Source organism: Salvelinus fontinalis, chromosome 16 (genome assembly GCF_029448725.1).
Source record: "Salvelinus fontinalis isolate EN_2023a chromosome 16, ASM2944872v1, whole genome shotgun sequence".
NCBI lineage: Eukaryota > Metazoa > Chordata > Actinopteri > Salmoniformes > Salmonidae > Salvelinus > Salvelinus fontinalis.
Window position 1 is genome coordinate 52,034,282 of NC_074680.1, and position 13,426 is coordinate 52,047,707.

Genomic DNA, 13,426 nt, shown 5'->3' on the forward strand with positions numbered 1-13,426 from the left:
ACGGCTCTGGCTGCTCATGGCTCTCTGACGGCTCTGGCTGCTCATGGCTCTCTGACGGCTCTGGCTGCTCATGGCTCTCTGACGGCTCTGGCTGCTCATGGCTCTCTGACGGCTCTGGCTGCTCATGGCTCTCTGACGGCTCTGGCTGCTCATGGCTCGCTGGCGGCTCTGGCAGATCCTGTCTGGTTGGCGGCTCTGGCAGATCCTGTCTGGTTGGCGGCTCTGGCAGATCCTGTCTGGTTGGCGGCTCTGGCAGATCCTGTCTGGCGGGCGGCTCTGGCAGATCCTGTCTGGCGGGCGGCTCTAGCGGCTCCTGTCTGGCTGACGGCTCTAGCGGCTCCTGTCTGGCGGATGGCTCTGTAGGCTCATGGCAGACGGGCGGCTTTGCAGGCTCATGGCAGACGGGCGGCTTTGCAGGCTCCTGGCAGACGGATGGCTCAGATGGCGCTGGGGAGACGGATGGCTCAGATGGCGCTGGGGAGACGGATGGCTCTGATGGCGCTGGGGAGACGGATGGCTCAGATGGCGCTGGGGAGACGGATGGCTCAGATGGCGCTGGGGAGACGGATGGCTCTGGCCGGATACGGCGCACTGTAGACCTGGTGCGTGGTGCCGGAACTGGAGGCACCGGGCTAATGATAAGCACCTTCCTACTAGTGCGTGGAGCAGGGACAGGGCACACTGAACTCTCAAAGCGTACTCTATACCTGGTGCGTGGTACCGGCACTGGTGGCACCTGGCTGAGGGCACGCACCTCAGGACTAGTACGGGGAGAAGTGACAGTGTGTACAGGACTTAGGAGACGCACAGGTGGCTTAGTGCGTGGGGCCGGAACTGGAGGCACTGAACTGGATACACGCACTATAGGGAGAGTGCGTGGAGAAGGAACAGGGCTCTGGAAATGCACTGGTAGCCTAGTGCGTAATATAGGCACTGTAGGTACTAGGCTGGGGCGGGGAGGTGGCGCCGGAAATACCGGACCGTGCAGGCGTACTGGCTCTCTTGAGCATTGAGCCTGCCCAACCTTACCTGGTTGAATGCTCCCGGTCGCCCTGCCAGTGCGGCGAGGTGGAATAGCCCGCACTGGGCTATGCAGGCGAACCGGGGAAACCATGCGTAAGGCAGGTGCCATGTATGCCGGCCCGAGGAGACGCACTGGAGACCAGACGCGTTGAGCCGGCCTCATGACACCTGGCTCAATGCCCAATCTAGCCCTACCAGTGCGGGGAGGTGGAATAACCCGCACTGGGCTATGCACACGTACAGGAGACACCGTGCGCTCTACTGCGTAACACGGTGTCTGCCCGTACTCCCGCTCTCCACGGTTAGCCTGGGAAGTGGGCGCAGGTCTCCTACCTGCCCTTGGCCCACAACCCCTTAGCCCCCCCCCAAGAAATTTTTGGGAGTTACTCACGGGCTTTTCGGGCTTCCGTGCAAGACGTGTCCCCTCATAATTCCGGTTACGAGCTTGAATCTCCGGCTTCCATCCACGTCTCCTAGCTGCCTCCTCATACCAGCGCTCCTGGGCTGTGGCTGCCTCACTCTTCTCACGAGAGCAGCGATTTCCTCCAGTTTGCGCCCAGGGTCCTCTACCAGACAGGATCTCCTCCCAAGTCCAAAAGTCCTTGTTGCTCCGTCGAGCTTTTTTCCCATACCGCTTGGTCTCTGTATTTTGGTGGGTGATTCTGTCATAGCTGTTGCTTTCCTCATCCTCTGATGAGGTGAGGAGAGAAGGATCTTCAGACCAATATGCGGAGTCAGGGAAATATGCCATCTTTATTTTATAACGAAAACCGATGACACGAAAACAAACACTTTAACAAACTACAAAATAAGAAAACGACGTACAACGGAACCTGAACATAAACTTACATGGACAAACGTAAACTCACGAACAGGAATGGACATCAAAACGAACGAACAGCCAAACAGCTCCAAAAGTGAATACATCGAACATAACGAAGACATCACAGGAGACAATCACCCACAAACAAACAGTGAGAATGCCCTACCTAAATATGACTCTTGATTAGAGGAAAATGCAAACCACCTGCTTCTAATCAAGAGCCATACCAGGCAAACCGAAACCAACATAGAAACAGATAACATAGACTGCCCACCCAAAACACATGCCCTGACCATAAACACATAAAAACTAACATAAATAGGTCAGGACTGTTACAGATATCAGATTACTAATCCCAAACTGTCAGATAATAAACAATGATATCAGATTACTAATCCCAAACTGTCAGATGATAAACAAACAGGTAAATTTCTCCACCCACCTCCACACTGAACTCTACAATAGGCAAAAACGATTGATTCATTCACCGCCTTATTACCGATTTTGGATGAGTTTTAAAATGATAATTTAACAGTAAATATTGTAGCAGCATTGTTTATTTTTTATTTATGGAATAAAAAAACATCTCTCCAAACGGGTAAACTGCTGTCGGCTGTTTGTGACATATTAGAGCGCACAACATTATAGTAACCTAGCAAATAGAGCCAACATCTTCTCCACACCATCACACCTCAGAGATGTACAGTTAAAAATAGAGATATATTAGTTCAACATGGCCAAGTACTGTACATGTGCTTTCCTAGGCAATGAAAAAAATACAAACAAATGCAGACTATATCTTCTATATTCAGTTACAAATTATTTTTTTGTTTTTTTTTGTTAATGATCATTTGTCCAGATTTTCCCATGGATCAAATTATTCAGCTATTTGAATAATTGATTTGAATCATTGATTTGAATAATTTGATACAGCATATTTGAATAATTGATTTGAATAATTGATTTGAATCATTTGATTCAGCATATTTGAGACAGCCTGTGTGCCAGTCTAGCACCCAGGCTATATTTGAGACAGTGTGTGTGCCAGTCTAGCATCCAGGCTATATTTGAGACAGTGTGCGTGCCAGTCTAGCACCCAGGCTATATTTGAGACAGCCTGCGTGCCAGTCTCTTTGTGCTCTTGCCAACTCCTTATCACTAATTGTTTGGCATGACAATAATTGAGTTGGTATGATAGCACAAACAGTCTAGCACCCAGGCTATATTTGAGATGGTATGCGTGCCAGTCTAGCACCCAGGCTATATTTGAGATGGTATGCGTGCCAGTCTAGCACCCAGGCTATATTTGAGACATGGGTCCTGGTCAATAATAGTACCCCTATAGACCTATGGTCCCTGGTTGAAAGTAGTACCCCCTATAGCCCTATGGTCCCTGGTTGAAAGTAGTACCCCCTATAGCCCTATGGGTCCTGGTCAAAAGAAGTTCCCCCTATAGCCCTATGGTCCCTGGTTGAAAGTGGTACCCCCTATAGCCCCTGGTTGAAAATAGTACCCCCTATAGCCCTATGGTCCCTGGTTGAAAGTAGTTCCCCCTATAGCCCCTGGTTGAAAGTAGTACCCCCTATAGCCCTATGGTCCCTGGTTGAAAGTAGTACCCCCTATAGCCCCTGGTTGAAAGTAGTACCCCCTATAGCCCTATGGTCCCTGGTTGAAAGTAGTACCCCCTATAGCCCCTGGTTGAAAGTAGTACCCCCTATAGCCCCTGGTTGAAAGTAGTACGCTATATAGGGAAAAGGTTGATATTTGGGACACATACAAAGCCAAGTTAAATTAATCTGATCTATCTGTCAATCAATCGTAAAAATGCCCCTTAGACACTGATCTCGGGTCAGTTTTCGATTTCCCCCACACTATGGTTAAAGTAACTGTCCAGGGAAAATCTCCCTTTTAAAAGTTCCTTTTCTGTCAACTCATACCCAATCAAGGTTGTTGGCTATACCGGGGCGGCAGGTAGCCTAGTGGTTGAAACGTTGGACTAGTAACCGAAAGGTTGCTAGATAGAATCCCCCGAGCTAACAAGGTAAAAATGTGTCCTTCTGCCCCTGAACAAGGCAGTTAACCCAATGAGATGGTATGCGTGCCAGTCTAGCACCCAGGCTATATTTGAGACATGGGTCCTGGTCAATAATAGTACCCCTATAGCCCTATGGGCCCTGGTTGAAAGTAGTACCCCTTATAGCCCTATGGTCCCTGGTTGAAAGTAGTACCCCCTATAGCCCTATGGTCCCTGGTTGAAAGTAGTACCCCCTATAGCCCTATGGTCCCTGGTTGAAAGTAGTACCCCCTATAGCCCTATGGTCCCTGGTTGAAAGTAGTACCCCCTATAGCCCTATAGCCCCTGGTTGAAAGTAGTACCCCCTATAGCCCTATAGCCCCTGGTTGAAAGTAGTTCCCCCTATAGCCCCTGGTTGAAAGTAGTTCCCCCTATAGCCCCTGGTTGAAAGTAGTTCCCCCTATAGCCCCTGGTTGAAAGTAGTTCCCCCTATAGCCCCTGGTTGAAAGTAGTTCCCCGTATAGCCCCTGGTTGAAAGTAGTTCCCCCTATAGCCCCTGGTTGAAAGTAGTTCCCCCTATAGCCCCTGGTTGAAAGTAGTTCCCCCTATAGCCCCTGGTTGAAAGTAGTTCCCCCTATAGCCCCTGGTTGAAAGTAGTACCCCCTATAGCCCCTGGTTCCCCCTATAGCCCCTGGTTGAAAGTAGTTCCCCCTATAGCCCCTGGTTGAAAGTAGTTCCCCCTATAGCCCCTGGTTGAAAGTAGTTCCCCCTATAGCCCCTGGTTGAAAGTAGTTCCCCCTATAGCCCCTGGTTGAAAGTAGTTCCCCCTATAGCCCCTGGTTGAAAGTAGTTCCCCCTATAGCCCCTGGTTGAAAGTAGTTCCCCCTATAGCCCCTGGTTGAAAGTAGTACCCCCTATAGCCCCTGGTTGAAAGTAGTTCCCCCTATAGCCCCTGGTTGAAAGTAGTACCCCCTATAGCCCCTGGTTGAAAGTAGTACCCCCTATAGCCCTATGGTCCCTGGTTGAAAGTAGTACCCCCTATAGCCCCTGGTTGAAAGTAGTACCCCCTATAGCCCCTGGTTGAAAGTAGTACCCCCTATAGCCCCTGGTTGAAAGTAGTACGCTATATAGGGAAAAGGTTGATATTTGGGACACATACAAAGCCAAGTTAAATTAATCTGATCTATCTGTCAATCAATCGTAAAAATGCCCCTTAGACACTGATCTCGGGTCAGTTTTCGATTTCCCCCACACTATGGTTAAAGTAACTGTCCAGGGAAAATCTCCCTTTTAAAAGTTCCTTTTCTGTCAACTCATACCCAATCAAGGTTGTTGGCTATACCGGGGCGGCAGGTAGCCTAGTGGTTGAAACGTTGGACTAGTAACCGAAAGGTTGCTAGATAGAATCCCCCGAGCTAACAAGGTAAAAATGTGTCCTTCTGCCCCTGAACAAGGCAGTTAACCCAATGAGATGGTATGCGTGCCAGTCTAGCACCCAGGCTATATTTGAGACATGGGTCCTGGTCAATAATAGTACCCCTATAGCCCTATGGGCCCTGGTTGAAAGTAGTACCCCCTATAGCCCTATGGTCCCTGGTTGAAAGTAGTACCCCCTATAGCCCTATGGTCCCTGGTTGAAAGTAGTACCCCCTATAGCCCTATGGGTCCTGGTCAAAAGAAGTTCCCCCTATAGCCCCTGGTTGAAAGTAGTTCCCCCTATAGCCCCTGGTTGAAAGTAGTTCCCCCTATAGCCCCTGGTTGAAAGTAGTTCCCCCTATAGCCCCTGGTTGAAAGTAGTTCCCCCTATAGCCCCTGGTTGAAAGTAGTTCCCCCTATAGCCCCTGGTTGAAAGTAGTTCCCCCTATAGCCCCTGGTCAAAAGAAGTTCCCCCTATAGCCCCTGGTTGAAAGTAGTTCCCCCTATAGCCCCTGGTTGAAAGTAGTTCCCCCTATAGCCCCTGGTTGAAAGTAGTTCCCCCTATAGCCCCTGGTTGAAAGTAGTTCCCCCTATAGCCCCTGGTTGAAAGTAGTACCCCCTATAGCCCCTGGTTGAAAGTAGTACCCCCTATAGCCCCTGGTTGAAAGTAGTACCCCCTATAGCCCCTGGTTGAAAGTAGTACCCCCTATAGCCCCTGGTTGAAAGTAGTACCCCCTATAGCCCTATGGTCCCTGGTTGAAAGTAGTACCCCCTATAGCCCTATGGTCCCTGGTTGAAAGTAGTACCCCCTATAGCCCCTGGTTGAAAGTAGTACCCCCTATAGCCCTATGGTCCCTGGTTGAAAGTAGTACCCCCTATGGCCCCTGGTTGAAAGTAGTACCCCCTATAGCCCCTGGTTGAAAGTAGTACGCTATATAGGGAAAAGGTTGATATTTGGGACACATACAAAGCCAAGTTAAATTAATCTGATCTATCTGTCAATCAATCGTAAAAATGCCCCTTAGACACTGATCTCGGGTCAGTTTTCGATTTCCCCCACACTATGGTTAAAGTAACTGTCCAGGGAAAATCTCCCTTTTAAAAGTTCCTTTTCTGTCAACTCATACCCAATCAAGGTTGTTGGCTATACCGGGGCGGCAGGTAGCCTAGTGGTTGAAACGTTGGACTAGTAACCGAAAGGTTGCTAGATAGAATCCCCCGAGCTGACAAGGTAAAAATGTGTCCTTCTGCCCCTGAACAAGGCAGTTAACCCAATGAGATGGTATGCGTGCCAGTCTAGCACCCAGGCTATATTTGAGACATTTTGTATTCTTAACTGACTTGCCTAGGTAAATGAATAAAACATATACTGTACTTGTATTTGTGGCCATAAATTGGTGATAAAAAAAAAAAACAATCCACCTCAAAGACTGTTTCAAAAAATACTTGATATTTCCTCATAGGATGATGTCATCCTAAGAGGAGGATGAGCTGGTAAATCAACGGTCTACTTACATTAATATTCTGTAATTGGGGTACGCCCACACCATTCCAAAACAGAAAATATACTTTTTAACATACTTCGCATTATTATTTTTTAAATGGAACAATTTCCTTTATCTTGTAATTCATTATAGGTCATATTTCATAGAAATCTGGAAACACTGGACAGTTAGTTACACTTTAAGTTTAAGATTAGGGGAGGAGAAACTAATCCTAGATCTGTACCTAGGGTAAACTTCACCCCAAAGCCAGTTCCGTTAGTATAGTTTCTGCAACACAACGCAGCTACAACCATTCACGTACAGTGATGTTCCAGACTCAACAAGACGACGAAATAATACAATAGTGGCAAACGCATATGATTGTGATTTTATTTTTTGTAATTTTCTTTATAAATAAAATATTGATTATATGATATTATTAGTTGTTTGTGTGAGTCTTCAGTGGATGTATCAACTTTACATACTTGTCTTGTAAAATCCAATATAAAACATGTTGGTACATGATCATAGTGGATAAAGTAGTATGGTTTATTTGATGTTGTACACATCATAGAAAAACTAAATTACAGTATACAGACCAAAAAAGATGAGTCATGTAGTTGGGGGGGGGGGGGGGGGGGGGTCATGCAGATGGGGGGGTCATGTAGTTGGGGGGTCATGTAGATGGGGGGGGGCATGTAGTTGGGGGGGTCATGTAGTTGGGGGGGTCATGTAGTTGGGGGGTCATGTAGATGGGGGGTCATGTAGATGGGGGGAGGTCATGTAGATGGGGGAGGGGTCATGTGGTTGGGGGGGGTCATGTAGATGGGGGGGGGGTCATGTAGGTGTGGGGGTCATGTAGTTGGGGGGGTCATGTAGATGGGGGGGTCATGTAGATGGGGGCGGTCATGTAGATGGGGGGGGGGTCATGTAGATGGGGGAGGGGTCATGTAGATGGGGGGGGGTCATGTAGATGGGGGGGGTCATGTAGTTGGGGGGGGGGGGTAATGTAGTTGGAGTGGTCATGTAGATGGGGGGGTCATGTAGATGGGGGAATGAGTCATGTAGATGGAGGAATGAGTCATGTAGATGGGGGAATGAGTCATGTAGATGGGGGAATGAGTCATTTAGATGGAGGTCATGCAGATGGGGGAATGAGTCATTTAGCAGGGGGGCTGGAATGAGTCATTTAGATGGGGGAGTGAGTCATGTAGATGGGGGAATGAGTCATTTAGATGGGGGAGTGAGTCATGTAGATTCGGGAATGAGTCATTTAGATGGAGGAATGAGTCATGTAGATTCGGGAATGAGTCATGTAGATGGGGGAATGAGTCATGTAGATGGGGGAATGAGTCATTTAGATGGGGGAATGAGTCATGTAGATTCGGGAATGAGTCATTTAGATGGAGGAATGAGTCATGTAGATTCGGGAATGAGTCATTTAGATGGAGGAATGAGTCATTTAGATGGAGGAATGAGTCATTTAGATGGAGGAATCATTTAGATGGAGGAATGAGTCATTTAGATGGGGGAATTAGTCATGTCGATGGGGTAATTAGTCATGTCGATGGGGTAATTAGTAATGTGAATGGGGGAATTAGTCATGTCGATGGGGTAATTAGTCATGTCGATGGGGTAATTAGTAATGTGGATGGGGGAATTAGTCATGTAGATGGGGGGGGGGTATGAGCAGTTCAGACCCCAAGCCACACAGTATCAAGTTTACCAGAAGGCACTTGAAAGTTTACCGGGTTTTTTTGTTTGTTTTTTGGGTTGGGGGACTAATTTGGATTGATTTATGAGGGTCATATTTACATACATCGCTAGAGTACAGTAAGAGAACCTGCCTGTAATTCCTCTCCAGTCCTACAGAGGGCAGAAACACTAGCGTCACTTCCTCTGAGCGCTGACGGCCACAACAAGAGGAGGAAGAGGCAGAAAGACCAGGGTTTGCGTCGTCGTCGACTGCAGCCTTGCGTGACAACACCAGACCGGATTCGTGTTTCTGGTATAGACATTTTTTGGTCGACAATTTGTCTTCTTCTTCTCGAAGGGGACCAATCTTATATTTACACATTTCATCGACCCGTCGACCAGTGTAAATGAACTGTTCTGTTTGGTGTTCTAACGTGGATAAAGCTAAGGAAAACCTTCTAATGGAGGCTTGCTGGGCAAAATGGCTGGGCTCACTGAAATGTGAAACGTACGGTTAGCAGTGGTAGCAGAAACAACTGGTACGCAAGGGCGTTTTTATAATCATTTACTCGCAGAAAGACCGTTTATTTTCACCGCTGGATACAAAGCATTTTTGTATCCATGCGTTGGGATTGCATTTTATTGTGGATACCTGCTATTTTCGACAGTTCGTGTTTTTTTTCCCCCAATCCGATTGCTGCTTGACTGATTTGGCATTGTTTCTGCATTCTGTTATTGTCTCGTCGGGTCAGCTGCGGATACTCTGTTGATGTGAACTGACGAACAGAAAGATATACGAAGCAACAGCCGACCGAACACATTTCACAAGTTTGCTTTGGTGTGACAATTATATATATATATTTGACCGAGACCGAATTGTAATCTACATTAATTAGGCTATTATTGATATTCGACACGCCAATTAAATTAACACTCAAAACATTTTTTTATATTTACCAAAAGTTGCCCAACTATTATAAAACAGACACTTTTTTTCAGTTACCATTGGACACCGCATTTTTTTTTCTGCAGGTAAATACCCCTAAATAAACCTGCAGTCATGGGTGAATTCCTGAAATACATCGACTACGATCACAAGACAAGCTTCTTGAAGATGTTGAACCAACAGAGGATGGAAGGGGATCACTGTGACGTTGTGGTTGTGGTGGAAAACGTTGAGTTCAGAGCTCACCGCTGTGTCCTGGCCGCCTGCAGCATCTACTTCAAGAAGCTGTTTAAAAAACAGAACGATGTGGACAACTCCATCGTGGAGCTCGACTTCATCCGTTCCGACATCTTCGAGGAGGTCCTCAATTACATGTACACCGCCAGGCTCGCCGTCCGCAAAAAGGACATCAACCTTATGATGTCCTCCGGACAGGTCCTGGGGATCGCCTTCCTCGACAACCTGTGTTCACAGAAGCGTGAGCCCAATATGAAGCTGAGTCGTGAGAACCAGGCGCCAGGGGACGGTATGAGAGCCCAGGACGCGATCCTCAAAGAGCTGGCCATGGAGGAGGTGAGGAAGAACAGCTTCTACGATGGAGGGATGGAGGCCATGGGCTCTGGAGGCCCTCACGGGGTCCCTCCTCACTTCGGCGGGAACATGTCTAAAGACCCCCACGGCGCCCACGGCTGGACCTCCTCCTCTTCCTCGTCCAGCGATATGAAGCTTGACTACCTGCTGTACGGCCACCGCTCTGACGGCATCCACCCGGGAATGAAACCGGGCGGAGACGGCCCCAAGAAAGACAAGTCCCACCTGGCCCACCGTCCGTTCGCTTGCGAGGTGTGCCCCAAAACCTTTACCACCCAGGCCCACCTCAAAGAGCACCTGAAGATCCACACGGGCTTTAAACCGCACCGCTGCCTGGTCTGTGGCAAAGCGTTCATACGAGGGCCCGACTTAAAGCGACACGAGAGGGTCCACAGCAACGAGAGACCCTTCGGATGCCAGATGTGTGAAAAGGCCTTCAAGCACAAGTCCCACCTGCGAGACCACGAGCGGCAGCACCGAGGGGAGAGGCCCTTCAACTGCGGCTCCTGTGAAAAGGCGTTCATCAAAGCGTCCGACCTGAAGCGCCACTGGAACACGATGCACAGCCAGCGCAGAACGCTGTCCCCGGCCGCCGCCGCCGCCGCCACCCCGGGCAGCATCCAGGGAGACACCGACACGCAGAGCCAGAGGGACTGGAAGCTAGAGGCTGGGCCACATTCGTAAGGACGGACTGTTACACACACACACACACACACCATGCGTATATAGTGACAGACACACTCATGAATACACATGTGCACACACACACAAACATCCATAAACACACCCATGAATACAGGCCCTGTGATATGTACTGAGGTGTAATTTCACGTAGACAATGAGAAGATGGTGGGATCATACCGTGTCCATTACTGTAATGACATAATGGACATGTAGTAAATATGATCCTATTGAATTTTATTGAATTTATTTCGGTTTTTATTTTCCCCCCCCACTTCATGTATAAAAAGAAAATCATGTTTAGGCTACTATCTACTACTTCCACTACGACGACCATTAGATGTATATTTTTCACATTAAAAAAACAAACATTTGTTGTTATTTAGACAGACGGGGTTCTTCTTCTTAATATTATAACTTTATTTCTTTAACTTTTATTGAATATCAGTAACATTTAAGTGTTTATTTTTATTTTTTTAACCTTACTGTATTTTAAGACAACAACAACAAAAATGTTGATTCTCTGCATAACATTTTGTTGCGTTGTGTATATCCTTTTACGTGTGGATCTTAAATGGTTGTTTTTATTGTAATGTTTGGTTGATATTACACTGTAAGAGTCACCATTCTGCTTTTGATACAGGTTATACCAAAGTCTTGGGCCTTCGATAGACAGCCGGGTAACGGGTTAATACCATGTCGGTTCTGGAAATAAACCAATATTCCAAGTCAAATTTTTCCATCCTCATTTGGGGAAAATACAATGGTGGAAAATTGGGAATTATTGGAATTTTCAGTTTGCTTGCGGAATTGGAATGGATTTGACCCTTAACCTTTGACAAGCAGTCTGAAGGGGGGCTGTTCATTGGCTGTTCAGCCCAAGCAGCGTGAGTCCGACCAGATTTACTGTTATACAGTATCACTAGCCTATCATCAAGCTACCGTCAGAGAGAGAGAGATACCACGTCTGTATCACTAGCCTATCATCAGAGAGAGAGATACCACGTCTGTATCACTAGCCTATCATCAGAGAGAGAGAGATACCACGTCTGTATCACTAGCCTACCATCAGAGAGAGAGAGATACCACGTCTGTATCACTAGCCTATCATCAAGCTACCGTCAGAGAGAGAGATACCACGTCTGTATCACTAGCCTATCATCAGAGAGAGAGAGATACCACGTCTGTATCACTAGCCTATCATCAGAGAGAGAGAGATACCACGTCTGTATCACTAGCCTATCATCAAGCTATCGTCAGAGAGAGAGAGATACCACGTCTGTATCACTAGCCTACCATCAGAGAGAGAGAGATACCATGTCTGTATCACTAGCCTATCATCAGAGAGAGAGAGATACCACGTCTGTATCACTAGCCTATCATCAGAGAGAGAGAGATACCACGTCTGTATCACTAGCCTATCATCAGAGAGAGAGAGATACCATGTCTGTATCACTAGCCTACCATCAGAGAGAGAGAGATACCACGTCTGTATCACTAGCCTACCATCAGAGAGAGAGAGATACCATGTCTGTATCACTAGCCTATCATCAGAGAGCGAGAGATACCATGTCTGTATCACTAGCCTACCATCAGAGAGAGAGAGATACCACGTCTGTATCACTAGCCTATCATCAGAGAGAGAGAGATACCACGTCTGTATCACTAGCCTATCATCAGAGAGAGAGAGAGATACCATGTCTGTATCACTAGCCTATCATCAGAGAGAGAGAGATACCACGTCTGTATCACTAGCCTATCATCAGAGAGAGAGAGATACCACGTCTGTATCACTAGCCTATCATCAGAGAGAGAGAGATACCACGTCTGTATCACTAGCCTATCATCAGAGAGAGAGAGAGATACCATGTCTGTATCACTAGCCTATCATCAGAGAGAGAGAGATACCACGTCTGTATCACTAGCCTATCAAGCTACCGCCAGAGAGCGATCGATACACCACGTCTGTATATACTGTAGCTTGACTAGTTGCACAATTAAAATATTTAGAAACACACAATTATGATATATGCACATATAACGTTGTTCTCTTACACTTTGAAAATAAACCAACATTTGATGAATAGATTTTTTGGTGGGGATTGTCATGATCTGATTTCTTTGTTGGAAAAATGTATTTTCATGAGTGTGTTACTTAGTATATGATAATAGTTATAACTGTAGCCCAGAACTCAGTAACGATGTATATTTATGTCAATACACATACATTCTATAGCAGTTACGGAATTGTTTTCTTGTGTCTGATTCAATTACAGTAAATGTGGATAATATTAGTTCAGGGAGATTTAGGGTACGTCCTGAATCTGATGCCATTTGAGACATAGACACTACAGTGTTCATTTATCCCAAACCAGAACCGTGTGTCCAGAGGGTTTCGTGACATCCAGAGCCCAATTTTCATTCTCCTCCCCCTCCCCCTCCCTCTCGCTTTCTTTCTCTTCTCACGGAAGCATGCAGTCGTTCACGGCACACGCCCCCTCAAGGATTTTAAACGATGTGTATTGGAGAATATTTCCTCACCAATCCAATGCTTTTAAATCCTTGTCGAGGAGGAGAATAGGAATTGGGTTCTGGGAAGCCCATTTAGAGCATTAACATATTGTTAACATATTATTAACATATTATATCCTTTTGTAAACATACAAAGACCTGGACTTAAATTTTACTGTAACAGAGCAACAAGTATCATATCTCCCCCCATATTAACATTTTACACCAACAAAGCAAATATC

At 46.7% G+C, this 13,426-nt stretch overlaps 1 protein-coding gene across 1 annotated transcript; it reads left to right on the forward strand.

The window, feature by feature from the left end:
• Positions 1–8,674: 8,674 nt before the first annotated feature.
• LOC129813329 (zinc finger and BTB domain-containing protein 14-like) lies at positions 8,675–10,742 on the forward strand. The gene has a single exon (XM_055865695.1). It carries the CDS (start codon positions 9,516–9,518, stop codon positions 10,674–10,676), a length of 1,161 nt encoding a protein of 386 aa, XP_055721670.1. The 5' UTR covers positions 8,675–9,515; the 3' UTR covers positions 10,677–10,742.
• The last annotated feature ends 2,684 nt before the right edge of the window (positions 10,743–13,426 follow it).

What these genes read in the sequence shown, in the direction of transcription:
- LOC129813329 (XM_055865695.1), top strand. Translation starts at nt 9,516, where the DNA reads ATGGGTGAATTCCTGAAATACATCGACTACGATCACAAGACAAGCTTC.